This window comes from Furipterus horrens, unplaced genomic scaffold (assembly GCF_987537825.1).
Source record: "Furipterus horrens unplaced genomic scaffold, mFurHor1.1.pri manual_scaffold_11, whole genome shotgun sequence".
Taxonomy (NCBI): Eukaryota; Metazoa; Chordata; class Mammalia; order Chiroptera; family Furipteridae; genus Furipterus; species Furipterus horrens.
In genome coordinates, this window is record NW_028327181.1 from 99865630 (window position 1) to 99893267 (window position 27638).

Consider the following 27638-nt stretch of genomic DNA (forward strand, 5'->3'; position numbering starts at 1 on the left):
TAGACTCATCTCAGGGAGGGGCCTTGCCTGTCTGCTTCCCCATCGCTGCCCTAGCATGCTGTACGGAGGACGGGCCAGCTGTCCAGGAGCTCCCGGAGCTCAGGCCGGAGCGATGGGGAAGCCAGGACCGGCTGTGGGCTGAACCTCCTGGCCAGCCTCTCTGCCTGGCCCGCGCTGGACTCGGGGTGTGCAGGGTCAGGGAGGCCCCTCTTGTCCTGGGGCGGGAGGAGGTTTGGGTGTAGTGCTCCTGGGCTGGGCCGGGATTCCTGAGTCATCGCCAGAGGAGTTGGTGTCCTGGATCGGAGGGGCTGCCCCCAGAGAGGAACTTCCTGTCAGCGACCCCGCCCATTACCTGGCACTCAATGGCAAACGCTGTTCCTTTCTAGGGGCGGCCCTCTCCAGCCCACCCCCCGGTGAGGTGCAGGGTGAAACCTGAAGCCTGGTGGACCCCACACTGCTGGCATCCAGCACGGAGCGTGACACATGGAACAGATGGCACTGCCCTCCCAGAGCTGTGTTCCAGGAAAGGGCAAGCCCGTGAAAACATGCAAAACAGTAACACGGTTGCAGTTCTACAGCTGCGATGACGCAAATGGAATGAGGCAAGTGGAATAGAGTCGGGGGGTCGCTGACATCCCGTGGAGGTGGCGTGGCGGGAGGAAGGTGCCCCTGGTTGTGAGAGGCGGTGGCTCTGGTAACACCCTGGGGGTGGGTTCTAGAAAGAAGGGACAGGGAGTGTGAAGACCCCCAGATGCAGGGGGTCGGCCCGATCACAGGATGCAAGGCTAGGGCGGCTTCGGCCCCATGAGAGCGCGCGCTGTGGGGAGTTAGGGGTCGGGGGCAGGCAGGGACAGGACAGGAAGGTCTTGCAGCCGATGAAGTGGAATTTAGGTGCGTCGTGGCTGCCCCAGCTTCAGGGTGGCCTTGCCTTGCGGGGAGGAACACAGGGTGCCTGGGATGAACGATGACTTGGCTCTACAGAGGAAAGACAGGAATTCCTGTCCTTTGGAAGCTACAAGCTCCCAGCGTGGAGGCAGGCGAGAGACCGACAAGGAACTGGAACACATAATGTGTCGGAGCAATGGGCCCAATACAGGAAAATGAACCAGGGAAAGGAGGAGGGAGAGCACTGGTGGAGAGGGCTATGATTTTAGATAGAATGGCCTGGAAAGGCCTCTAGGAGGGGAGCCCCTGCATGGAGTCCTGAAGGAGGTGAGGGAGAGAGCACTGCGGGCAGCGAGAGCTGCCAGTGCAAAGGCCCTGGGGCAGGCATATGCATGCGCACCAGCCTAGCAAGGGGACGCCTGTGTGTCGGGCAGGTGAGTGGAAATGGGGGTAACAAGCCCAGGACACGCAGGGCTCCTGCCTGGCGGTGGGGAGGGTTCGGGGGTTCGTAGACCAAAGGGGGGGCATGACTGGGCCCCCCTTCACAGCACCGCTCTGCCTGCCATGTTGAGAACTGGCACAAGGGGGCCAGGGAGGAGGCAGCTGAGAGGTGATTGCAGGGGCCCAGGTAGGTGAGGGCCAGGGCACAACCCTGCAGGTGTTAGCAGCTGAGCCATTCTGGGTGTGTATCACACGGGGGAGCCAGGCCCGTTGTCCTGACCCGAGAGCTGCTAGCTGCCCCCGTGCTGATCGCGAGGACTGAAGAGGGGCTCCGGAATGGGTCCTGATGGTGCTGGGACCCTGTCTGAGCGACTCTTGAGGAGCCAGGCTGACTGTCCACACACAGGAGACCAGGTGCAAGGGCACTTTCCAGAAGGTTCCCACGGCTCCCGCAAAGGGCAAACAGACTCCCCGCACGTGGCGGCCACACCGTCAGGATGTCCTGGAGCCTCGGTGACGTGCGGAGGTCATGGGCAGCACCGCTTCCCTGGGCAGGGCCAGCCGGATGCGCCTGCCGAACCTGCTCGCCCGCTGCTCGTCAGCCGAGACTGTCACAGTCGGCCACAGGAGGCCGGGGACGGGCAGCGTGGAGTCGGTCCTCGGGAGAGCAGGTCAGCGCAGCGGGGGAGCGCGGGCCGGCCCGGGGGGGGGGGGGGCTGAGAGCGGCCCTGGGGGGACGAGAGGCGGCTCCCCTCCTCCTGGGGCGGGCGTGGCGCCCGCTCTGTGGCATGTTTTGCTTGGCTAAGGGCCACCTTCCCGGAGGACAGTTGGGGCCGTGACAGATGAATGGGGGATGCTCTGTTTGGCTCTCTGGTGTCTGCGCTGTGGCCCCGGGATGAGGGGAAGGGGCAGGGGCGTTTCCAGGTGCCGGCGTGGCACGGGCAGGACCGGCTGCGGCCTCGTGATGAGGGCCGCGCAGACACGGAGAGTGGCATTGGGCGCTGAGTTGGGGCTGAGGGGTGCAGGGGGCGCTTCTTCCTCTTGTGCTTGGTGCCTGCCTGCCTCGCCCGTCGCGTTGACGGATCATCAGGTCCCCTCAGCGTTCTGCAACGCACTCCTTCCTGTTCTGGGGTCGGTGCGTGCATGCGTGTGCACGGGCGTGAGTGTGCGTGTGTGCTTTCTGCTCCCCACTTCACGGGCAAGAGACTGCGCCTCGGGGTATGGGAAGAGTGTTGACGGGGTGGGGCCGGGCAGGAGGATCCCCGTCTTAGACACTCAGGGCTCTGGGGAGCCTCAGCTCTCTCTGGAAGTGCTGGAGGGTGAGAGGAAGACTTCCACGGGGGCTAAACACCCTTGGGGATCTCCGGCAGTCACCCCTGTTTAACCTGGGGCTGAGTTGCAAAGCAGCCCTCCCATGTGTATTGCCACTTGGGCTCCACTGTGAGCAGGAAGGATGGGCTAGAGTGGCCGCTCCTTGGCTGCACTCACTGACACCCAAACTGCAGTGTGGCTTTGGGGGGCCCGGGGGCAGTTGGCTGGGCCTTAGAGAGTCCTGAAGAGACCTGTCTCCAGCTGCTCCGGTCAGGCAGCTGCTGGCTTGAGCTGGCCCTGACTTTCTGCGTTCGCTTGGATGGGAGGGGGTCTGACAAAAGCCACGTGCCGGTGGACCTCGCGTGGGAGGCCAGTACGGCAGGGGTGGCAGTGGGCCTAGAAGGCCCTCCCAGATCAGGCTGTTGCCCTGGGCCAGCCGGGAGGCACCGAGGACCTGCGAGTCTGGACCTCTCCGGGTGTCCGCTGTGGGCCGGCCGTGCGGCCCCTGTGCAGTGATGTGATGTAATACCAGGACCGAGCCAGCGTGGAATTTGCTAAAAACGAAAATCAATGTTTAGTGAGCTTGAATTTTGGGGTCACTGACTCCTGGACCCAACCTCATCCAGGACCATGGACCCCCGTCAAAGGAAGGGCTTTGGGGTCACAGTTGAACCTCTAGACTCGGGGTCAGTGCTATTAAAGTGGATGTTCTGTGAGAAAATGGGGGGGGACCATAAGGTTGTATAAAGGTGCTCCGCTCTCCTTTCTGAAGTGCAGGGCTGTGACCGCCCCAGGAGTGGGAAGCAGCCGCCTTCCCACTGACACCGGCCTGGCCAGCTGAGCCCTTCTGCCCCGCCCCCGGCTTTTCCAGGAGTCCCCCCGCCCCTGCCACCCCTGCTCTGCCCCCACGCTCTCCATGCCGCACAGGTTAGTGCTGCCCCTCCTTACAGGACCGAAGCGGGGTCCTGCAGAGGGCTGCTGTCCATGCATCTGCGCCTCCGACTCTGTGACACTGGGTCACCCAAACTCATTTATGAGCGAGAAAGGGGGCACTGGGAATCGTCACACGGGGGCAGGAAGTGCCCCCAGGCAGTGTGGGCCGCTGCTTTGGGTTGAGGCCCAGTTCCTTCTCCGTTTGGTCACTTGGATTAACGGCATTGTTTTCTGAGATAGTGACGGTATGGCTTTGTTGAATCCACGCTGACTCACTCTGAAAGGTTATCAGTAACGAAAGAAGGCAGCAGATGCCCTAAACTGCAGCGACAGGAGTCTAACAAGTCTCTGTGCCTGCACCTGCTCTGTCTCCGTCCCACGAATCAGTGCGCTCAGACAGACACACACACACACACACACATGCACGTGCACGCACGCACGCACTGGTGGACGGAGGGCGGCCTGGACAGATGGACAGAAGTATATAGACGGAGGGACTTGTAGAGAGACGGACACACTAGTATTATTTTTCATCAATGAGACCACATCCTACATTTAAATTTTACTTAACATTTCAAATGTTTTAAAAAACAATGACGGAATTCCTGAGTGCAGTGTGACCGTTTCTCAACGACAAGAACTGTTACTTCCCTAGAAATTCCCACTGCGGTTGAGCGAAGGGATCCTGTCCTGGCTCACCTTGCAGCGCCCGTGAGCTAAATCTCGGAGGTGCACCAAAACCACAGTTTGCCCGTCTGACCAAAAAATGGGTATAATTTTGGTTCGTTTACAAATAATAATAGTAATAATAATTACCTGTCCTTTTTGCTCCAGAGTGCCTTTAAGAGTCAGGTGCCTCTACTTGTATATGAGGATTTTAGTACCAAGAATTAACCCATCAGACGCAACCTTACTATGCAGTGTGACCGCCAGGATGCGGCTCTGTTACGTGACCTATGTACTTATGGTTCAAGACAGGGCGTTCCCACCAGACGGCTTTTGTGTTGGCCACTTTCATCCTTGTGTTTTGTTTTATATCATTTTTAATTCTCTCCTGAGGATATGTTTATTGATTTTAGAGAGAAGGGAAAGGAGGGTGAGAGAAAGAAACATCAATGTGAGAGGGAAACGTTGATGGTTGCCTCCTGTAGGCACACCAACTGGGGATCGAACCCGCAGCCTGGTGCGCAGGGTGACGCTCTAACCCACTGAGCACCTGACAGGGCAGTTTTCATTTTTTTATTTGAAAACCTAAGGGAAAAGAGGTCAGTGCCCCTGACTAAATAGTCAGGTATCACCTTTTAAAAATCCCTGCAGCACAACGGTTGGAAGTGGCTGAGTTGGTGGCGTTACAGAAAATGGACTGCCTTGTCTGAGACAGCATCCTGCCCTGGCCGCCAACGCCAGGGGGGCCCCCTCCCTGCGGGTCCCGGCCCGTGGCTCACTCCGAGCTTTACTTTGTCAAGGCCAAGAATGTCCCCGCTGGGTTTCAGCACAGCACTTCCCCCGAAGTGCAGTCCCAGATCTGTAGTGAAACGGGCCCCGTGTGCACCATGCAGCAGGCGTGCACGTGGGGGTTCACTTTCCTCCTGGACCCCCAGCCCGGGATGGCTTGTCTGCCATTTTTCAAAGTTTTCAGCAGGAAGTTCTTTCCTTTCGGCATTTCCTCATGCGAAGCCACTGCTTAAACACACACACACACAACAAAACAATTTTCAGCTCATTTTGGGAGGCAGAGGGGGAGAGAGTCTGTGATCTGGTCACTCAGCACCTCTACCACTTGGACTGACTGTACGTGCTGAGTTGTGACCCAGGATCTTCACGTGGCACGCAGTGGGAGGCGGCTGCCCTCACACGTGTCCTCTGGGTTGTCAGCCAGGAAGGCACGAGGGGAACCCCCGATGCCTGTGCACCTGCCGACTGTCCTGGGCGTTCTGGGCTCCACAGCCCAGCGTTCGTCTAGATGCCTGCTTCCTAGTGCTGAGGAAGCTGATCTGCTTACTGAGCAAACGCGGGGGTGAGAGATCTGTCCCCTTGGAGCAAGTCACGTGGCGTGAAATAGTTGTCAGATCACCTGGGCGCTTGTTGGGCAGGCTCTTCCTGCCCAGCCCTGTCCCGCTGCCCCGAATCCTGCAAAGGAGACTGCAGCCACGCCTGGCCGCCCGGCCAGGAGGGGACGCGCCGGGCCCTGTCCCATAGCGAGCAGTCCCTGCACAGACGAATGTCAGCGTCTCCCGGTGAGTGTGCTGTGGCCCGGGCCCCATGGGTGGACTGTGGGGGTCTTTCCAGTTTCCCCCGTCCACACGGGCTGACTTGCTCTGGTTTTTGAGCACATCTAGAGTCCACACCTCTTCCAGGGGCCTTGGGCTCCAGCATGCAGCCTGTCATCCCACATGAAGAGAACCAAGTGACAGGCCACCTGGTGTCCGAGAGACACGCCCCACCTGTGCACAGGGCGTCATGGCAGCACCGAGTGTGAGGAGAAGCAGATAGAGCGCGAGGGCCAGCCACAGGACCGTTGCTGAGTCTCCTGCGCTACGTTCGTGCCGCCGAGTCCAGAGTGCAGTTAAGACAGGTGGACGGAGCCACGTGGCCCCACGCATGGAACCTCATGCCTGTGGCCGGTGGCACCCTGCCCGGCATGTCCCTGTGGCTGTGTAGGGAGAGCAGCAGCAAAGCTGCCATGTGTGTGACGTTACTGTCGCCTGCAGACCGCTGCCTCGTGCTGGGCACTGTGGCCAGTCTTTGGGCCCAGGGGCTGAGCTCTCTCTAAGGATGCGTTTCCTTAAACAGGAAATGTTAATGCGGGGTGAACGTGCGTGGTGGGTACGTGGATGTCTGTCCTGCTGTTTTATATGCTTGAGACCATCCACAGTTTAAAAACGTTTTAGAATGATTTAGATGCGTTAATAGGCTAAAGACCTAGGCCAGGGCCGGGGGGGAAAGAGGCGGAGGCGGCCAAGGCAGAGCCAGGCGTCCAGGACGTGGGCTCCATGCGTGGCAGGCAGGCTGGAACGCTCGGGTTCTGGCCATCACCGCCCGCTGGACAGCGGACAGCCGGCGTTCTGGGCTGAGACGGAGCTGCTCCAAGCGCTTCATCCACACAGACCTGGAGCATGGGGCCCGCCTGGGGTCTGCCCAGGCCCAGGCAGCTCCGCCCTCGGAGACCCGACACCCGCCCCCCCCGGCCGAGGGGGCGTGGCCTTTACTGCCCCTCCCCAGTGCGGTTATTGCGATCGATCTGTTACATAATGTGCTTTCGCCATGTCACTCCCCCGGCGCGTCCGCCAGGGGGCTCGGCCCAGTGTCCGCCATGCCGGGTGCACGCCGGGTGCCCTGTGTGCGAGCGCTGCTGCCCACTGACCGCCCCCCACCCCCGCGGCGTGGGAGCGGCTGCAGCCTCACGTGCGCCCGAGGGCGCTGTCTCAGGGCTTCTCCACCTTTTCCCGAAGGATCCCTTTCAGACACCTTTCCCTTGGGCCCTGCCGTGAGATGTGACTGTCCCGGGTGTGCTGTATACACAGAAGAGGAAACAATACTTTTTAAAAAATAATTTATGTTTGTTTGTTTGTGAAACATTTTTTAAGTATATTTAACTGATTATGTTGTTACGATCATCCCTCTGCTCCCCTCTGCCCAGTACCCCCCTTCCCTCCAGCAATCCCACCGCCCCGTTAGTTCACGTCCATGGGTCATGTATATACGTTCTTTGGCTTCACCCTCTCCTATGTTATTCTTAACTTCCCCTGTCTGTTTTGTACCAACTGATTATGCTTCTTAATCCCTGTACCATTTCCCCATTTCTCCCCCTTCCCCCTCCCAGCTGATAACCCTCCAAATGATCCCCACACCTATGATTCTGTTCTTATTCTGGTTTGCTTAGTTGGGTTTTGTTTTTATTTTTTAGATTCAGTTGTTGATAGTTGTGAGTTTGTTGTCATTTTAGTGTTCATAGTTTTGATTTTCTGGGAGGAAACATTTTTCCTCAAGCCCTGGCTGGTGTGGCTCAGTGGATTGAGTGCTTCTGAATCAAAGGGTCACTGGTTCGATTCCCAGTCAGGGAATGTGCTTGGGTTGTGCGCCAGGCCCTTAGTTGGGGGCACGCAAGAGGCAACCACACATTGATGTTTCTCTCCCTCCTTTTCCCTTCCTTCTCCTTTCTCTAAAAAGAAATTAAATATTATTTTTGCCTAAGACCCAATTTCTGACCCTGTGGGGCTGTGTCATTGCTGTTGTGAATTCTTAGGTGGTCTGGGCCCACTTCCTGGGTCAGCCCTGGGGCAGGGCAGCAGCCTGCACATTAGAAGCAAATCCAGTCTCTTCAAAGCAAAAGAAACCTAGGTCCCTCTCTGCCCCAGGTACGGGATTAATGTCCCTCCCACTGGTCCCAGGACACCAGGGCTAGGGTGGTGTCATTGTCCTCGCCAAACTGGTCATTTCCTTCCCTGCCTGTGAGGAGGGTAAAGACGGCTTACAGAGGAAGCCCCCCACCCCCACCCCAGGAGTCACGGCACTGACCGCAGCCCTCTGTCGCTGTCCTTCCCTCCCAGGGTGCCCAGGCATGGCAGGACTGCACCGCACAGAGTCCTCCCTGACGGCCCTGGATGAGGAGACGCTGTGGGAGATGACCGAGAGCCACCGCCACCGGATCGTGCGCAGCGTCTGCCCCAGCCGCCTCACCCCCTACCTGCGCCAGGCCAAGGTGCTGGGGCAGCTGGACGAGGAGGAGGTGCTGCACAGCCCCCGGCTCACCAACACCGCCATGAGGGCCGGTGAGACGCCGGGCCCACCCCGCCAGGGCCTCGCTGCTGAGTCCCAGATGTGGGTGGCCTCCAACAGCAGAGACAGGTTCTCTCACAGTTGGGGGCTAGTGTCTGAAGTTCAGGTGTGGGCAGGGCCACGCTCCCTCTGATGGCTCCTTCCTCACCTCTTCCAGCTTCGGGGGGCCCCAGGCATTCCTTGGCTTGTAGCCCCGTCACTCTAGCCTCTGCCTCTCTCACAGCCTTCTCTGAATGTCTCTCCTCCTCTGTCTCTCATAAGGACACCTGTCATTGGATGTTGGGCCTGCCCAGATTATGCAGAATGCTCTCCCCTCGATATTTTAACTTAATTACCTCTGCATAGACCCTTTTCCCAAATAAGGCCCTATTGGCAGGTTCCAGGTGGACACACCTTGGGGACCACCATTCAGCCTGTTCCCGGTGTCTTTGGAGTGAATTCGGACAGGCTGTGTCAACTGGTTCAAAAACGGGGAAGCTCATAGCTCCACCCTGTTGGGGGTTGGGGGAGCGAGTCTCTGTCTAAGACGTGGCTCAGAGCCTGGGCCATCGTGGCCGCCAGCGAGCCGTGGCCTCTGACGCGCGGCTCTCTCTGTGCCTGTTGCCTGATGAACATCAACAACCCCGAGAAATGAGCTCAGGCTGCTGCCCTGGGCGGAGGGCAGGGGCGTCTGGCCGGGCCGGGCCTGGGGCGCTGCGGTTGGCTCCTCTCCTCCCACGAGCTCGTAGGCACGCCCGCGCCTGTCCGCTGCATGCTGGGCAGCTCTGGAGAGCGGCAGCCATCTTCCTTAGCTGTGTATTTCCACCGCTTAGCACGTGGAGCTCAGTCGTTGCTCGGTTAACATCAGCCTCGCCCTTCTCGGGAGGGATGGCCACTTCACAAACAGGAGGCACCTACCGGGGCCCACCCTGCCCGTGGGCCCTCCTCCCCACATGTGCGTGGCCCGCCTCCCCCCAGCCCCTCATGGGAGGCCCGCCCAGCCCCCTGTTAGCCAAGACTGCTCTGTCTCCCAAGGGTACCTGCTGGACTTGCTGAGGACGCGAGGGAAGAACGGGGCCATCGCCTTCCTGGAGAGCCTCAAGTTCCACAACCCTGACGTCTACACCCTGGTCACCGGGCTGCCGCCTGGCGTGGACAGCAGCAGCTTCAGTGGTGAGAGCTCAGCCTTGGATCAGGCTTGGTGGGGGCTCCCCACAGCTGCCAGTCCCTAGTAACCTCTGGGGTCCCGCCCTCGGGGCCTGCTGTTCCCAGCACTGTTCCTGATGCCTGCAGGTGGAGGTTCCACCCCTCCGCCCCATCCAGCACTCTGGACGGGGGGCGGGTAGGGCCAGGAACCATGGTCTTGGGTCTAAAAGGAAAAGTCTGTCTCTAATTAGCCAGCACCTAGAGGGGACCCCTCATGGTCATGGGGCACAGGCAAAGGGGAAGTGTTCTGTCCCTGGAAAAGCCAATGACCCGACCCACCACTGGGGAACCCTGTGCTGGGCCGGAGGGCATCCCAGTCCTGGGGCCTGGCCTGGCTCTCGGGCAGGGCCACTGAGGACAGAGAGGTGCCTTGCCAAGGAGTGAGGGGGTGTGCCGGCTGCATGTGATCAGCCCCGGCTTGGGGGCCGATGAGACCATTCTGTTAATGGAGTGATTTTAGGCTTTCCTAGAGGAACTGTTGAAAGATCGGGGTGTCCAGAGGAGCAGACAGACATCACTGAAGACCAGCTGAGCAAGCGCTTCTGCCCGTCTGGCCTCACAGTCCGTCTCTGTGTTATTCCGTGTCTATGTTACTTAGAGATCTTTGACCGGATTATGTTCCGTGTTGTATTTTTAGGGTGACATTAACATGAGCGCGTCTGGGCTGATGAGGGGGCGGTTGGGTCTGAACAGTGGGTTTGTATGGGGAACCCTTGTGCCAGAATCTCAAATCAAAAGATTTATATACCGAAATGTCGAGTTCAGTTCGTCCTGGAAGCCTTTAAAGAGATAGACAGACTAGGGTGGGACCCTCCTGAAAGTCTAAGCAAAACCCTGGAGGTCAAGGGAGGGGCTGAGGTGGTGATGCCCTGGCCTCCTGCCTCCTCCTCGCCCCCTCCCCGCACCTCCCCCGCAGGGCTCATGGAGACTTCCAAGCTGACCGAGTGCTTGGCTGGGGCCATCAGCAGTCTGCAGGAGGAGCTGAGCCAGGAAAAGGGGCACAAGGAGGCGTTGGCGCAGCAGTGCCAGCGGCTGCAGGAGCGCCTGGGCCAGGCCGAGGCCCGCGCCGAGGGCCTGCAGCAGCTGGAGGCAGACCACAGCCGCATGAAGCGCGAGGTCAGCGCCCACTTCCACGAGGTGCTGAAGCTGAAGGACGAGATGCTCAGCCTCTCACTGCACTACAGCAACGCGCTGCAGGAGAAGGAGCTGGCCACCACGCGCTGCCGCGGCCTGCAGGAGGAGGTGCCGTCCGCCCGGGGCCTTTGCACGTACTGCGACCCCCACCCCCACCCCCTTGCGCGGGGTGCCTTCCTGCTCTGCCAGCCTTGGCCCAGGCACCCCTGCAGGAAGCTGCCCTTCCGGCCTCACAGTCCGTCCCCACCAGGCCCCTCCCGTACCTACCGGCAAGGAGCCTGCCCTGTCATTGCTCACGGACCGGCCAGTCTGCGCCGTGCCCACCTTGGGGAGGCCCACCCGCCTCTGGGGGTGGGTCTGGCGACTGGGCTCTGCAGTAGTGGACGCGCCTGGGCCCCAGTCCCTTCCGGCTGTCGTACCCTGGGGACAGTGGGCCTCTCAGCTGGTCTTCGACTTGGGCCGGAGGGCGGAGTGTTATTGGGAGCCCTCCTCAAACCCAGCAATGTCTGTTACTCATTTTTCTGTTGGGTTTATTATTTTATTGATTTGTATCAGTATCTTTATTGAGGATATTCATTACTTATCTTGGCATTTGCTTTTTGCCTTTGTCATTGTTTTTCCTTTAATTTTTAACTTTATTTGGAATTTCAAGTTTATTTTTAAAAACAAATACACGAGTAGAAAGCACACCCGTGTACCTTAGTTTATCAGTTGCGCGCTCCGTGTCTGCCTCTGCGCATGCGCGCACACACTCGCACACGCACGCGCCCCCCCCCCCCGGCCCCCCAGCCCAGGGGCGCACGGCGCTCACGAGGCCGCCCCCGTCTCCCGGCAGCTGTATCTGGTGCAGCAGGAACTGCAGCGGGAGCGGCTGGCCGCCTCCTGCGAGCGGGAGTTCCGGGAGCGGTCCCTGAGGACGGCCGGCGGCCCCGAGCCCGGAGCCGAGGAGCTGAGCCGCCTGAAGGAGGAGAATGAGAGACTCCGCGCGCTGACCTTCAGCCTGGTAGGTCCGGCCGCTCCCTCCCAGCGGCCCCCCCCGGCCCTGGCTGCCTGGCAGGTGGCTCCCGATGCGGCGACGCGGTCCTGCCACCGCCCCAGCCCCGGCCGCTGGCGGCTTCCCGTCCCGCTCGGCTCGGCGGCTGCGCCCCGCCGTTTCAGAGCGGATGGGGCTGCTTATGGGTCCTGGGGTTCACTTTAAACGGGGGGGGTGGGGCAGGGAACGGAACCTGCCTGCCTGCAGAAGACGCCGCGTTGGCGAGGAGGAGGGACGGGGCGCCACGCCCTGAAGTCACGCAGAGCCTCGGCTCCCCTCTTCCGCTTCTCGGGACCAATAAGCGCCCACTCTTGGGCTCTGCCTCCGAGAGACGCCCCCTGGGTGCGGGCCGGGGCGCAGGCGCAGGTGCCGCCGCCCCAGGGCAGGGTGCTGCCCGCGATCACCGTCCTGCCTGCAAAACAAGCTCCAGGACTTCCGGCCGAGGCGACGGCGCAGGTAGACACGCTGGGCCTCCCTCCGCAGCCATAAGGCGCGCAGCTGCCTCAAAACTAAAAACAGTCGGAGCTACCAAAAAGCCGAGCTGCACGAAGCCCAGCAAACACAGACATAAAGAAGAAATACTCATCCCGACAGGTAGGAGGGCGGAGCAGGGGCCCGGAGTCTGGCGCCGTGGCAGTGGGGGCAGCGAGGCCGACAGAGAGCACCAAACCACGTTATAAATGTAGGAAGGCTCACCTGGGGAGGGATCCCAGCCCCAGACCAGACCGCACGGGTCACGGTTCCAGCCCGCGGTGTTGGGGGGGTGAGAGTGGGGGCAGGGGACCCTCATTACTCTGACCGTGAAAACCAGTGGGGGTTGGGGTGGTGGAAGAAACTGCAGGTCGCTCAGCAGAGTCCCTTTGTTGAGAGGGGCCCCACGGTCCTAGAACACCTGCAGACCCACCCTCTCTAGGAACCAAGCCCAGGGCAGCAGCTAGAGGGGCGCCAGGCCCATACGGAAATGGGAGAAGTGCCTGGAAAAGGGCCAAGTGCTGGGCAGGTGGCATTGTTCCCTCTCAGTCCCCTCCCCCACACACAGCGCCACCTCGTGGTGAAACAGGTCACCTGCACTGACAAATACCTAAGGCTCCACCCCTTACACCGTAACAGGTGCGTGAGCTTTACCTAAGACACAGGCAAACAAACACAGGAGCCTGTCAAGATGAGACAGAGAGGTATGACCCAAAAGGGGGAACGGATCAAGGTTCCAGTGGGAGAACTAAGCAAGGAGGAGATAGCCCACCTAACAAGGAGGTAGACAACCTCACAGACACAGAATTCCAGACACTGGTGGTAAAGATGCTCACAGGCTTGACAGATATGCTTGAGTATGGCAAACATAAGGGAAGAAGTGAAGGGTATGCTAAGTGAAACGAAGGAAAATCCACACAAAACCAATGGTGAAGGGAAGGGAACCAAGGTTCAAATCAATGATTTGGAACATAGGGAAGAAATAAAGAGCTAGTACAGAATAAGGAAACAAGAATTGAAAAAAATGAAGAGAGGCTTAGGAACCTCTGGGACAACTTTAAACGTGCCAACATCCAAATTATAGGGGTGGCAGAAGGAGAAGAGGAAGAGCAAGAAATTGAAAACTTATTTGAAAAAATAATGAAGGAAAACTTCCCTAATTTGGTGAAGGAAATAGACATACAAGTCCAGGAAACACAGAGAGTCCCAAACAAGCTAGACCCAAGGGGGACCACACCAAGACACATCATCATCAAAATGCCAAAGGTTCAAGATAAAGAGAGAATCTTAAAAGCAGCAAGAGAAAAGCAGAGAGTTACCTACAAAGGGGTGCCTATAAGACTCTCAGCTGATTTCTCAAAAGAAACCTTGCAGGCAAGAAGGGACTGGCAAGAAGTATTCAATGTGTTGAAAAGCGAGGACCTACAATCACGATTACTCTATCGTTTAGAATGGAAGGGCAGATAAAGTGCCAAAGAACGTATATGCACGACCCGTGGACATGAACTAAGGGGGGTGGGATTGCTGAAGGGAAGTGGGATACTGGGCAGAGGGGAGCAAAGGGAAAAAAATTGCTATAACTGTAACAGCATAATCAATAAAATACACTTAAAAACGGAAGGAAAAAAGAAAAAGAAAAGCTCCAGCAGGGCTGGCGTCTGCTGGCATCTCCCACGCTCTGGGGCAGAGGCTACAAGTGCGTAAAGCAGAAGGTTCTCTCCTAAGAGGCCTCAGCTTCCAGAACTTTCCCTCTTCTCGACCACCCATGCACAGCAGAGCCCAGGTGGCAGGTTTCCCATTTAGAGAGACGGTAATGTCACCACACCCGTCCATAGCCGGGCCCTAGTCTGGGACGAGCTGCTCGGGGTGCTTCCCTCGGGGCAGGGGTGCGGGCAGGCCAGGCCCTGGACGGACCTCTCTCTGCACCAGGCGGAGAAGGACATTCTGGAGCAGAGCCTGGACGAGGCCCTGGAGAGCAAGCAGGAGCTGGTGGACCGCATCCACTCCCTGAGAGAGCGGGCAGTGGCCGCGGAGAGGCAGCGGAAGCAGGTGAGCCTCCTGGCCCCTGCGCCCCCAGGGCAGGGCCACGCCCCCAGGGCAGGGCCACGCCCCCCGGACCAACCCGTTAGTCCGTGCTGCACTTGGCACCCAGCCTGCCTGGCTGAGGCATTGTTCGCACCCCTTCCCCTGCTCCAAAGTGGTGCTGAGCCCTGGCTCACAGTCCAACAGGTCACGCCGGTGGGCAGGATGGTGAGAAAAACGGGCGGCCAGTGGGCAGTGAGGACAGATGATGTCAGGCGCGGGGCCAGGGTGGCGCCAGGGACTTGCTGAGTTGCTGCAAACGGGGAGGGGGACGCTGGGGAGAAAGGCACCGTGGATGAGAGCGAGGCAGGTGGAGGGAGACTGCGCCCTGGGGCGCGGAACGAACAAAACCACCACAGGCAGCCCCCCGCGCGAGCTGGGGTGGCTCGGCTCCTGGGTAGGCAGCAAGGGCCCTCTGTGGGCTCCCAGACAGACGTCAGGCACTCGGGGAGTGAGCCTGCCTTCACCTCGTCTCTCCCGGGAGCACCACGCTCCCCGTGGGGCCCTGTCCCACCCGTCCTCCCCAGCTGTGTCTGTCCCCCCTGCCCAGTACTGGGAAGAGAAGGAGCACACCCTGCTGCAGTTCCAGAAGACCAAAGTGGACTGCGAGATGTACCGGGAGAAGGTGACCGCCCTGCAGAGCCAGGTGGTGGAGCTGCGGAAGGAGCGGGACCAGGTACCCGGAGAGGCGGGTGGGGCCCTGGGAGGAGAGGCGGTGCCTGGCCTCTGCGCTTGTGGCTGACAGCTGGCCCTGCCCTCGATGGCCCCCACTTCCAGACTCGAGGTCTCTCTCCTTGGTCCACGTGGTTTCTCAGCCTTCACCCTTGTCCCCTGCTGATGAGCTTCACTGTCCTAGACTAGAGGTCACGTCCAGTGCCACCTTTCATTCTCTGCACACCCACAGACCGGGGTGTTAGATCTGCACACGTGACATGATTGTAAACAAGTGGCGCGTGCCCATCGGGGCCAGCGAGCTCCGTGTTTGCCGCACGCCGACTGATTCAGAACAGACGCAGACAAGAGCCCGGGGGTGCTCTCTGGCTGGGACTCCTGCGTGGGGCCTCCTCAGCCTGCTCATGCCAGGTGCCCCCCTGTCTTGGCCCGCAGGCCTACTCGGCCAGGGACGCCGCGCAGGTGGAGCTTTCTCAGATCCTGGCGGAGAAGGACGCCCTCCGCAGGAAAGTGTTCGAGCTGACGGACCAGGTCTGCGACCTGCGCCAACATCTCCGCAGGCTGCAGTCCGAGCCCTCCCAAGAGGTGAGCACTCCCCTGCCCGGGTACCCTGGAAGCGGGGGCAGGGCTGGAGTCCTGGGCAGGGTGTGGGCAGGGGGGGAGCCGGCCGCCGGAGCTGGGGCACCCGGTGTAACTCGGCAGCCGGGCGTGGGGTCTCATGAGCCAACGGCGGTGTCCGGTGTTGAAGCTGCAGCTGCTCCGGCTTCCCCTTTTACGATAACGTCATGCACGTTGTGGCAGGGTGGCCCAGCAGGAAGTTCTGGAACCCGTAGAGTGTGATGTGGGGATGGGGGGAGACGAGACTGAGCTAAAACTGCTGTAAGATCTCTAGTTCCAGTCTCGCTGGCAGCTCCAGCTCCAGGCGCCCTGGTGGGCGGTGAGACTCCTCAGAGGCGTCCTGGGGCCTGGGTGGGAGGCAGATCCGGGCCCTCCGCAGCCCTTCCTCCTGCACCTCCTGCCCTTATCAGTCATGACGTGTATCTGTACATGTACACAGAGCAGGGACCGGCGAGTGGGCCGCAGACCGCTGACTGCCGCGTGGGCCGCTCTGTTGGCCCCCAGGGCTTCGTCTGCAGTGTGTGTAGATAATATTATGCACACGTTATGTGTCATGCGTGTACCCAGCAAAGAACCACATAGACCCTCTGATAGCAGTGAGATGCCCCTCACCAAGCCCGTTGCTAAGTCCCCTGGGCAGTCAGCTGGGTCCCAGAGTGGGAGGAGGAGACATAATTGCTTTGCCTGGAAGTTGAGGAGAGGAGGGTGGAGGCGCTGCTTGAGTAGGAACCGCAAGAGCCTCCCGGGGAAGCCTTCCCTGAATCAACCAGCCCCAGGGCGTCCTTGCAGCCCAAGCAGGAGGCGGGGCCCCGGGAGCCCTGGCAGAAGGGGAAGCAGCGGCTTGTGCGCACGCTGGCCGTCTACCCGCGGGAAGACAGTGACATCAGCGGCCCCAGCTCCTCCGAGGTACGGCCGTGTCCCCATGCTGCTGGGGAGGGCCAGGCGCAGACAGAAGGGGCCCGGCACGCAGTGGGTGCTGAGGAGATGGTTAGGGGGACGAGGGGCCACACGCAGGCCTGCACTGTGCACCAGGGGTCCTCCGGCCCCATCTGGGCACCCTGCACGGGTCCCATCCGCGCATGACCCTCCCGAGCCGGCCAGTCACCTGGCCTCGCAGGGCCTCGATTGCTTTGTACGTCACGTGGGACAGATTTGTTGTGAGGACTGAGTGACAGAAAGCGCAGAGAGCAGCTCCCAGTGTGCTGGCGCGTAGTAGGTGCTCAGCTAGTGTACGCTGGCTGTGTGCCCCGCCCACCCTCCCTCTTCCTGCTCTGCCCTGATGTGAGGGCCCACGGCTCGTTCCCTTTCCCCAGCAGAGAGGGGCATGGGGGGCCCTGTGAGCCCCACGCTGACCCTGCCTTGCCGTCCCCCAGTCGCAGCTCTGCTCCGACCTGAGTGCCACGTCCAGCCGCGAGCTGGTGGACAGCTTTCGCTCCAGCAGCCCTGCGCCTCCCAGCCAGCTGTCCCTGTATAAGCGAGCCAGAGAGGACTTGCGGGAAGACCCCTGGTCTTTCAGGTGGGAGGGCGGGGCGTTGGGTCGGGTGATTTGGGTCCCCTGGTGGCTCACTGGGTGAGGGGCCCGGCAGATGCTGGGGGCCCCAGGTCCGAGGCTGGGAGGGGGCTATACAGCCTGAGCAATCTTCCTCTTCGCAGCGGCTTCCCAGAGGTCCTGGGGGTGGACCGGGGAGCCTCCCTGGGACCTCCAGCGGGTGACACAGACCTGGATTACGAGATTGTGGACAGAGCAGGTGAGGGTCCCCCTCCACCAACCCCTGCAGCCGCCCCCCTCCCCTGGGCTGAGCCAGAGCCAGGAGGGGAGGTGGGGACAGGGGTCTTCAGGGAGGCAGGTGAGATGACCGGGTCTCTGCCCAGGGGCTGGGCAGAGAGAAGGGAACTTGACCGCTGCCCTGCCCAGGGCCTGGGGCCCAGGGCCTGGTGCCAGCTGCTCTGTGTCCTGCTGTCTTTTCTGTTGTCACCTGGGGGCTGAGGGAGTTGACCCATCTCGACATCCAGCTCAGCATGGATGCTGTCTGTGTCCCTGCCTGCCCGGGACCGTGGGCTGCGGGGCCTCCCAGTGACAGCAGGTGGCAGTGCTCCTGGCCGGGGCGCCTGCGGGGGCACTCCGCGGGGTGTCAGCCCCTGAGCCCTCCCGTTTCTCCTGTGGCTTGTTCCCGTGTCTGGGACTGACTGGTTCTCTCCCCTCAAGCCGTGGGCCCCTCACTGACAGTCCCCTTACCTCCCCACCCTGCATATCTACCCCAGCGTGCGCCTCGCACACAGTAGGTGCTCAGCACCCTGTCTGGGATTCACCCTGTGGCTGCCGGGGGTGCACGCACCCCACACTGGTCGCACAGCTGCACCTGTGTGGTGGGGCCGTGGGTCACGTGACCAGAAACCCTACCCCTTCTGACCTTATTAGCGGTTGTTGGTAAGCAACTGCTGCCAACTAAGAGGGTCCACCCACGGCGGGTCCAGCCTGGATCCTGAAGAGAGGGGTGTTACTGCTCTTCCCTTCTGTCGTGAATCTACAGCACAGCCCGTTTTCCTGCCCTCGCAGTGGGATCAACCTCACACACACCAGGGGGTCTGATGAACATCACTTGGCTGGAATGTAATCAGGCACGGGTGTTTGCCTGCGAGCCGGGCCCAGGCCGCCGTGGCAGGGGACAGGCAGCTGTCCACCGTCGGCTGGCGCTCTGGTCCTCGTGGGCGGTCGGTCCACCAGGTGAGAGGAGCTGCCTCCTGCCTGTCTGCCTCACCGGCTGGGAGCTGGGAGACCCCCTGGGGACATCGAGCCCTAGGGCTGCCAGCTCGGCCTCCGGGCCCCTGGGGGTCTGGTCCGGCAGCTGGGGTGGCACGGGGGAAGCAGGAGGCCGCCGATGGCCCAGCAGCGATGGCTGCCACACCGAAGCACGGGTCAGCGCCGAGATGCGGGCCCAGGTCCAAGTGCAGCTGGAAGTCCCGATTTTAGGTTCCCTATTTAATAAAGTGTCAGCGGCCTTCACATTATCATGACGGACACAGTGCAGGTCAAACCCTAGCAGGTGCGGCTCTCCACCAGCACCTCCTTTTCGGGAGAAGATGAATCGAGGCCTAAGCATTGAGGACACCAAGGGTCGGCCTCGGCAAAGGGGGCCGAGGGGACCGAGGGAGCGCGGGCGACCTTGGGTGACTTTGGGTGACCTCGGGCGACCTCGAGGGCTAGTCTCGCTTGGTGTCTAAGCCTCTGCTTCTGCCCAGACCTTCTGGAATCCGAGAGCTGCCCCCAGCCCGTCTCCAGGGGCCTCCGCGTCTCAGCCAGGTGAGTGGAGGGCGGGCTCAGGGCCAGCAGGGGGCAGAGTGAGGACTGCAGGCAGGGGACAGCGTTCACGAGGGTGGGGTCATGGCGGGGAGAGGGGCGTGGAGAATTCCAGGATGCTGGTGCCGATGGGGAGATGCCCTAGCTGCCCCTCCTGCTCTGGGCTGCCCGCGAGCCCCATCACCCCCTCCCTGCAGCAGCATCCCCGTGCGGCGCAGGCCGGCCCGGAAGATCCTGAACCAGGTCACGGTGCTGGCCTTCCAGGCGCACACATTGCTGGATCAGATCAGCGTCATCGGTGGGAACCACACGGGCATCTTCATTCACCGGGTCACCCCGGGCTCGGCGGTGGACGAGATGGCCTTGCGCCCCGGCACCCAGATCATGATGGTGAGATGTGGGGGCCTCGCTGTTTGTTAGTTATCGGTGACAGCCTTGTTGTCAGCCTGTGTGTGCGCGCTTGCTCGTCTCCGTGTTAAATTACGCACAATATGGCATGCACCGTTTGAACCACTGGGGTATCTTTGAAAACTTTTTACTGTAAAATATTCATTAAACTGCAGAAAACAAATGCACAAATTAATGATGGATAAGTGGATACAGTGGCAGGGAGGTGACTCTGGTGTAGATGAAAAACAGAATTATTGAATGTCAAGCTTTCCAACAATAGCAAGGAATTCACAAAACGGGCATCACCCAGGAGGAAACTGTAGGCAGGTGGGTGCCGGGTGGGAAGGTGAGCCCTGAGGAGGGGTGGGAGGGGGCCCAGGCCTTTTGCTCAGGAGCCCTGCAAGCCGCACGGGCTTCTCCCTCTAGATGGCCGTACCCCTACCAGGCCGGGCTCTCCTGAGTCCTGAGCAGCCTCGCATCAGGCGCCTGACTCGTGTCACCCTGTGCTCTCCACTCCACGTGGCACGAGAGCCCTTTATTCCGCGACCAGCGGGCCTCCCGGGATTCTCGGTTGTCAGCTCACCTTGCGAATCCAGCAGCAGAGCGTCTTAGTGAGCCTGCACAGCAGGGGGCGGGGTGGGGGCCCGCTGAAGTCCCACGGGGCCCAGGACGGCCCCCCCCAACACAGAGCGGCGCACTGCAGGTGTCCATAGTCCCAGAGCTGAGAAGCCTAGACCTAGAATGTTCTAGAACTCTAAAATGGAGGCCCCTTTTGGAGAGCAGCACCTCGGTCCTCGGTGGCGACCCTGGCGTTTGGTGTGTTGGGAAGGGCTGGCGACTGACCCTCGGGGTGGGCTTGTGTGTGGTTCCACGGAGCTGAAGCAACGCAGCCTGTGACAGAGGCCCTGGGGCGTGGGTGGGGGTGGCTGGGTCCCACTGAGGGGTGCACGTCCGCGCTTGGGCTCCGGACGCGGGACCCTATTCGATGGAGACCGACCCTGGTGACATGCCTTCAGGTGGACTGCGAGGCCACTGAGCCCTTCTTCAAGGCCTCCCTGGAGGGCACGACCCTGGAGCAGGCTATTGGGCTCCTGCGGCGGGTCAACGGCTTCTGCTGCCTGTCCGTGAAGGTCAACATGGAGGGTATGCGCCCCCTCCCCCACCGTGGGCTCACCTCTCAGGACTGGCCCAGCTGCCCAGTCCCGTCTCTGAGCCCCGGGCAAGTGGACCACCACGGCCCACCACATTGGGGGCCACCCCCAGGTCTGTGGAGGACCCCAGGTGGCTGGGGACCTCCCGCCCAGTGACGGGCACCAGAACGGCTCCCGGGACTTTGGGGTGGTACTTTCCCTGTCTCCCCCTCTCACATTTCGGAACCTTCCTCGGCTAGAGTCACTGCCCGGACTGATCGGTCCTCATGTCCCCTTTGATCAGGTTACAAGAAGCTGGTGCAGGACCTGGAGGCCAAAGTGGTGACCTCAGGGGACTCCTTCTATATCCGGGTCAATCTGGCCTTGGAGGCGCGGGCGGAGGGGGAGCTGCTGGCGCACTGTGGGGACATCCTGCACGTCACCGACACCATGTTCCAGGGCCGTGGCTGCTGGCTCGCCAACCGCGTTGGCCTGTACAGCATGACTGACTCCGAGCAGGGCGCCATCCCCAGCTACGCACGGTGAGCGGCGCCCGGGGGCTGCGGAGGCCTGCAGGCGTGGGGCGGGCGTGGGGAGGCGCCCCAGACAGCGGGTGCCCACCGTGCTCACTGCTGCACAGGTTTTGTCTGTGGGAGGGGTAGACCTCTGTTGTAGAGCGTTCGGGACCAGTTTCTCAGCCTGAGCACTGCTGACGTGTGGAGCTGGCTCCCGCTGCTGCGGGGGCCGTCCTGGGCACGGTTGGGTGTCATGCAGCACCCCGGCCTCCCTCGGGCCCCTCCTCATGACAGCCAAAAATGTCTCCCAGTGTCGCCAGTGTCCCCAGGAGGGAGGGTGACAAATCGTGCTGGCATGTCCAGGACCGTCTTGGTTTTAGCACGGAAGGTCCCACATCCTGAGGGACCCTGAGTCCCAGGACAGCTGGGACAATGGCCGCCCTCCTGGAAGACACGTCACGCTGCTGAGCACCGCGTCCTAGATCAGCCGCCGCGTGCGGAGCGCGGTGTCGGGGGCAACACCTGCCCAGCCTCCTGGCCGACCTGTGGTCCGGGAGCTCAGCCCCGCAGGGGCAGCGGGCCGAGCCATGTGCCCGCTCCCTCTCCCCCAGGCCCGCCCACGCCCCAGGCCACGCTGGAGGGCCAGGGTCAGGGGCCGGTCTCCCCCCAGGCCAGTGAGCTGGCGCCTCCAAGGTGGGCTGAGGCTCTGCAGGGCTCTTGCAGGCTGCTGTCAGGGGCACTAGGGGCGTTGGAGCCTCTGTGCAGCTGTGTGGGTCTGTCCCCTGCGCAGGGCTCAGCGGCTGCTCGTGGCCCTCCTCCAGGACATGTGTCAGCAGAACCCCACGCCCCGCAAGGTGAGGTGGCCACTGGCCGGCCCAGAGCCCGGGGTGGGGTGGGCCCTGCTCATGTCACCTGCAGGGGAGGGGGGCGGGGGGGGGGGGATGCACCCCTCCTCTCACCTGGCGGGGAGCTGGCCAGGGGTCCCATTTGGAGGGTGATGTGAGGGGTCACCCTGTGAGTCCCTGCCCCGTGGGCCCCTGCACATAGTCCCGCGGGGCCGCACACCGCACGCAGGCTGCAGGCTCTGCTAATGTGAGCGAATATGGTCCCAGTGCTCTGCCTTGTACGCCCAGTCCACCCCAGTTACCTGTCCTCTGCACCCCACCCTCATCTCCTCTGAGGTCGGGGGCCTGGTGTTCTCCTGACACAGGACACTCAGCTGCCCTTAGCAAGGCACTAGGGCGCCCCCCCAATTGCAGCAGGGTGGGACTATGGGGGCCCCACCCTTCTCTCCTGCCTCACGCGGCCCACTCTCACTGCGCACGCCCTGCTGGGGGACCTCTGCCGGAGGATGCTCTCCTGCCCCCTTCACCTGCCCCCAGCACGGCGCCCTGGGCTGTGCAGTGAGCACAGCCCGAAGGCCTGGGGTCACCTGGGAGAGGCCCTGGTGGGGCGGGTGCCGGGCCCCTAGCCCCAGGTGGACTGCTGGGACAACTTCTGGGCCCTCCTCCTTCAGCAGTCTTTTGGGATACCCCAGAAGTTGGTCCGTGTCGTCACTGTGGACAGAACCGTGGCCAAGTCCCCCTGTTCCTCCTCTGACGGGGCCCCGTCAGACCCCAGCAGGCTGCGAGGTGAGGGGATGGGGCGGGTGGAGGGGCTGCAGGTTGCTCAGCCGGGCCAGGGTGCTGGGTGCCGCCACCCGGTGGGCCACGGTCAGTGTCGTCAGAACCGTAGCTGATGTCTGTGCCTTTCTGGAGAGCAGGTGAGCTAGCCGTCTTGAATGTCCTTGCCCCGGTGAGCTGTCCTGTGGTACAGTTGTGTGGGCAGCAGTCCCTTTAGGCTAGTAACCTGACACTATCCAAGCGTTACACACACCGGGGGCCCTCCAATGGCTCCTGAGGGGTTGGTGTGGGCCTGGGGCTGGGACACGAGGTGCGCACGGCACACGCCCCAAGCAGGTAAAATCGGGTTATGGAGACGACCAGAAGTGCATTCGGGTGGGCTCAGTTGACCTCAGTTTATTCCCTTCTCCCTGAGAAGTTTCCCGGGTTTGTGAGATGTAAGGGCCGCGGAGAATGGGCCGAAACCTGACTGCGGGGGGGGGGGGGGGGGGGCTGAGAGTGAGGGGCCGTGGGGACTGCCTGGTTCGGGCCGAACCTCGCTGGGAAGCCCGCCCTGGAGAGCCGCAGGGCTGCGTGGCCCACAGCATAGTCCGCCCTGCGGGGTGGGGGTCGGGCAGACAGCCCAGGGCAGCGGACGGCCGGGGTGCCCTCACGGCCCTGTCCCCCACAGACCTCTCCATCGGGTGCTTCTGGGCCGAGAGCTGCATCACTCTGGCGCCCTACACGCTGGTGCACCCCCAGCGGCCGCGCCGGCCTCGGCCGGTGCTCTTCGTGCCCAGGCTGATCGGGAGGATCCTGAGCGAGAAGCTGTGCCTCTTCCAGGGGTTTCAGAAGTGCCCCGCAGGTGCGTTCCCAGCTGGGGCCCCCACTTTTCAGGGCGCAGGGAAGGGCCTTGGCAGAACCCTTTATGGGCTTTTCGGGGAGCAGCATGAGGCCACTGTGTGGGTCCCGGGCCTGCCATCATAAATTGCCATGCACCGGGGGCTTCCAACCAGATGCATCCTCCAGCCTGGGGGCAGGAGCCCGGGGCCAGGGCGCTGGCCACCACAGGTCCTCCCCAGCTCTGGGGGAGGGCCCTTCCCTGCAGTTCTGGCTCCTGCTTCTGGCGGTGGCCGCATCCCTCCTGTCCCAGCCTCCTGTCATGGAGCCTTCTCCTGTGCGTCTCTGTCTTCTCGTGACCTTCTGATAAGGAACCAGCCCTTGGATTAGGGCCACCCTGTCCAGTTTGACCTCATCTTAACTAACCCCATCAGCAAAGATCCTATTTCCAAATGAGGTCCCATTCTGAGGTTCCAAGTGGACATGCATCTGGGGGACCTTATCCAATCCAGCACAGTTACTCCTGGCAAACAGGCTTGTACTTACTTGGGTGGTAACACCAAAGGGCACCGTCCACCTGCCAGAAGCCGGTCCACAGGGTCCTGGAGACAGCTGGCCGGTCAGGATCCTGGATCCCAGGGGACAGAGGCTGCGCGTCCCCTCGCAGCAGGAGGGGTGTTTTCCTGGGTTGCAGAGCAGGAGGGACATGCTGGTTGGTGCTTTTGTTCACCCACCTGTCACTCGTTGACAGCTGTCTGCAAGCTGGGGTCACCGCGACCTAGGGGAGGTGCTGCGGTGGGAGACGCTGTTGGGAAGAGGGGCACCGGTGGGTGAGGTGCATGCACAGCAGGGCGTGCCTCCGCAGGTGGGCGTGGTGCACAGGGGGCGTGCCTCCGCAGGTGGGCGTGGTGCACAGGGGGCCCTGCCTCCGCAGGTGGGCGTGGTGCACAGGGGGCCCTGCCTCCGCAGGTGGGCGTGGTGCACAGGTGGCCCTGCCTCCGCAGGTGGGCGTGGTGCACAGGTGGCCCTGCCTCCGCAGGTGGGCGTGGTGCACAGGGGGTGTGCCTCTGCAGGTGGGCGGCAGGGCTGTCCTGTGCATTGTAGGGTGTTGACTAACATTCCTGGCCTCCACCCACTAGATGCCAGGATCTCCCGCCTGCCACCCTGTTGTGACAGTCAAAAATGTCTCCAGACATTGCCAGTGCCGTGGGGGTAAAACTGCCCCTGGTTGAGCAGCACTGATTTCAGGGTCTGAGGGGTTGCTAGGTGGAAGATGTGAGATATGTAACTTTGGAGTTAGACGAAGTGCTGGAGGGGTTTGTTAGTATATGTCTGTTTGTCCATCCGTCCACCTTTCCTTCCTCCCTCCCTCCCATCCCCCACCCAGCACGGATGGAGCCCTGCTCGGTCGCTGACTTAGGGTGCATGTTGGGCGCCCAGGCTCCTCTGAGTGCGAAGAGCTGGCGGGGGCCCCAGGGCAGGGGTGCACAGCTTGGGGTTCCCTCAGGACCCCCACGCTGCTTTGTGACATCCTTGTCCACTGTCACCTTCAGAGCATTTGAGCCAGGAGGAGTACGAGGCCTCCAGCCAGAAAGGAGACATTGTCCAGGAGAGGGAGGCCTCCGGGGGCCACTGCGGGGTGACGCGCCCAGCCATCGAGTTCCTCATGGAGAAGGTGAGGAGCAGGGTGGGGGCCGCTCGGGGCATTGGGGATCCACCTCCAGAGGGGGCGCTGGGGTAAGGCCAGGAGGACGGGCCGAGACACCCGAGGGACGAGGGATAGCTGGTGCTCAGCTGCTCGGCTTGGTGTCCAGCTGCAGCCACGCAGGACGGCCGGCCCCTCCTCCGCCGTCCAGCGTCCTGTGCCCTTCACTTCCCAGCCCCCCGTCTCCCCGTCGCAGGAGACGATTCATAACGTTAAGTGAATCCCTGAACCCCACATTTGAAAAGCAGCTGGCTGTGACAGGGATGCAAAGTGGAGCCCTGTCAGTCCCCACCCCCATCTCCTGGGGTCTGAGCCCCGGGGAAGGCGCCCTCAACCCCAGCTTGCAAAATCAAACCAACGGGGGTTCTTTTCTTACCGGAGTTACTGTTTCTTAAATTGAGGGAACACTGCGTGACAGCGCGTGAGTTTCGGGTGTGCACCATCGTGGTTGGCCCCGGGCCCCACCGTGGCCGCTCACCACGCAGTTCCCGCCCTTCTCCATCTGTCCCTTCACCCGCATTACCCCTGCCCCCGCCCGAGGGCACCTAGCAATCTGTTCTCCGTGTCCGTGAGTTCTGGTCTTCATCTTGTGTGTTCATTTTTTTGATTTTATATTCCACGCACCGTGAAACCGCGGCCTTTGTGCTTTTCCTTCTAATTTCACTCGGAGTCACACCCTCAAGGTGGACGGAAACGCGGGCATGCTGCGGCCTGCGCCCTCACGTGCGGGGCCCTGGTGAATTCTCTGCCCTTGCCTCCTGTACAAACGCTGTCCGACCCTGTCCCCTTGGTGTGGCTCCCGCTCCCACATGTGGTCTTGACTCCTCCCTCCTCCCTGCAGAAGATCCACGCCCTCCTGGACATCCAGCTGGACAGTGTCCGCACCCTGCACAGGATGGACATCTTCCCCATCATTATCCATATCGCCATCAATGAGAAGGCGGTCAAGAAACTCAAGTAGGTACCCCCCTGGGGGCGGATGGGGGGCTCTGCCTCTGGCTGGGGCTCCCTGGAAGGCCCTCATGCCTCTGGAGCACATGACAGGGTTTCTGGGAAGTGTCACAAGACAAATGACGCATTCCCCTCCCCCTCCCAGGAAGCAGCCCAGCTACAGCAAGGACCCGCACCTGCCTTAGCTCCCCAAGGCCACCTGCTCACAGGGGCACACAGGGGACAGCCCTCCACAGTAGGTGGGGGCCACGCTGAGTGCTGGGGCAGGGCTCCTGGCTGTGACAAGCACAGATCTCCTGCCCTGCCCTGTGGAATTTCACAGCTGAGGTTGTAAACCAGATGCCCGGTGTCCATCTGTGCAATGGCACCTGGGCCCTACCTTTTCAAGGACCCCTTGAAACTGGCCACCTGCATCCAGGGGCATTTAGGCCCCTAGAATTCCGAGACTGCGGAGCCAGCTTCCTGGGTGGCTGTCCCCCTGACCCGACCCGCCGTCTCTGGCCCCGCAGGAAGGCCCTGCAGCGGGTTGGCACCTTGGAGGAGCAGCTCCTGGAGGCCAGCAGGGAGGAGGAGGGCGAGCTGGACAGAGCGCCCTGTCTGTGCTGCAGCCTGGCCCCCGACGGGTGGAACGACCTGGAGTCCCTGGTCGGCTGTGCGCGCTTCGCCATCTTGGATGAGCAGAAGAAGGTCGTGTGGACGGAGCGGAGCCCCCACTGACACCCGAGTTCTCTCCTGGGGCTGTGGGGGCTTTTGCATCCTGTCCTTTGAGCTCAGGGCCCCACTGGCACAGCTTCAGCGTGTTCACCTTAAAGCCCAGCCAGCTCCCCTTATCAGAGTCCAGCCATGAACCCTTCCCACATGCCGGTCACAGATGGGCCTTCAGCAAACCAGGGCTTGGTGTGGTCTGAACTGGACACCCCAAGAATGTTCTTCCCTGGAGCTGGAGGCCGAGATGTCTCCAGACAACTGCCTGTCTGACCCGCCCACTGCATGTTCCTTTTGCATTTCACTGTGTCAAAGCAGGGGATGGCAGCCCTGGTGGCCCCCAAGGTCACTGCACCCCTGTCCAGAGCTAACTTCTCTCTGCTTCCGATTACTGAGATGCCCCAGCAACTCTCATTTAGAGCCTGTTTCCCAGAAGTACGTCTCCACTGACGGAACCTGTTCACAGCTGGTCTCTGCCTGGCAGCTGCCATGCCAGCCCGGGGACCACGGGGGCCCTGGGGGAGCCCCACACAAGCACCTCGCAGGGTGCCGTCCTCCTGGGATACAGAACTGCCCCCTCTACCCAGCTTCCCACCCTGCTGCGTCTCTGGCCCCTTGACTCCACCCCGGGGCTCAGGCAGGGCGTCCCAGGACACCCCTCAAATCTTCGCCTCCCCTGTCACAGACTGTCATTGGACAGTTCCCCCAGAGCTGAGGATCCCAGGAAGTTGCTCTAGAATTCCACTTGGCATGATTGTAAACAAGTTCAGGAATGGGCTTTGGTACCTTTTACTAAAATAAACTTTTATAGCATTCTAGCTCGTGGTGCTCTCCCCACACCCCCAGGAATGAGTGATGGGGGTGGGAGGGGCAACAAGAGCCCCCACCCAAGGGGAAGGGTTTTCCCAGCAGGGCTCTGCTCCCACGATGGGCAGAGGCAGGGCGGGTCTGGGGAGGCC

General features: G+C 61.5%; 1 protein-coding gene across 4 annotated transcripts; it reads left to right on the forward strand.

Moving 5' to 3' along the window:
* Positions 1-1678: 1678 nt before the first annotated feature.
* CARD14 (caspase recruitment domain family member 14) lies at positions 1679-27497 on the forward strand. 4 transcript variants are annotated; one of them, XM_090292573.1, is made up of 22 exons: positions 1679-1997; positions 8121-8342; positions 9364-9501; positions 10451-10776; positions 11504-11671; positions 14102-14221; positions 14805-14930; positions 15362-15511; positions 16334-16450; positions 16918-17060; positions 17198-17292; positions 18102-18269; positions 18785-18845; positions 19040-19232; positions 20249-20375; positions 20667-20904; positions 21668-21731; positions 22394-22508; positions 23170-23343; positions 24872-24993; positions 25865-25980; positions 26484-27497. In XM_090292573.1, the coding sequence occupies exons 1-22, from the start codon at positions 1856-1858 to the stop codon at positions 26689-26691; spliced, it is 3333 nt and encodes a 1110-aa protein (XP_090148699.1). In that variant the 5' UTR covers positions 1679-1855; the 3' UTR covers positions 26692-27497. The 4 variants fall into 4 exon arrangements, with proteins under 4 accessions (XP_090148699.1, XP_090148700.1, XP_090148701.1 ...); XM_090292574.1 differs by having other exon boundaries at positions 22397-22508; XM_090292575.1 differs by lacking the exon at positions 16334-16450.
* Positions 27498-27638: the final 141 nt, after the last annotated feature.

What these genes read in the sequence shown, in the direction of transcription:
- CARD14 (XM_090292573.1), top strand. Translation starts at nt 1,856, where the DNA reads ATGGGCAGCACCGCTTCCCTGGGCAGGGCCAGCCGGATGCGCCTGCCG. An exon ending in GCCGCGGCCTGCAGGAGGAG is followed by an intron (nt 10,777 to 11,503) that starts GTGCCGTCCGCC and finishes GTCTCCCGGCAG; the next exon opens with CTGTATCTGGTGCAGCAGGA. An exon ending in GTGGGCGGTCGGTCCACCAG is followed by an intron (nt 18,270 to 18,784) that starts GTGAGAGGAGCT and finishes GCTTCTGCCCAG; the next exon opens with ACCTTCTGGAATCCGAGAGC.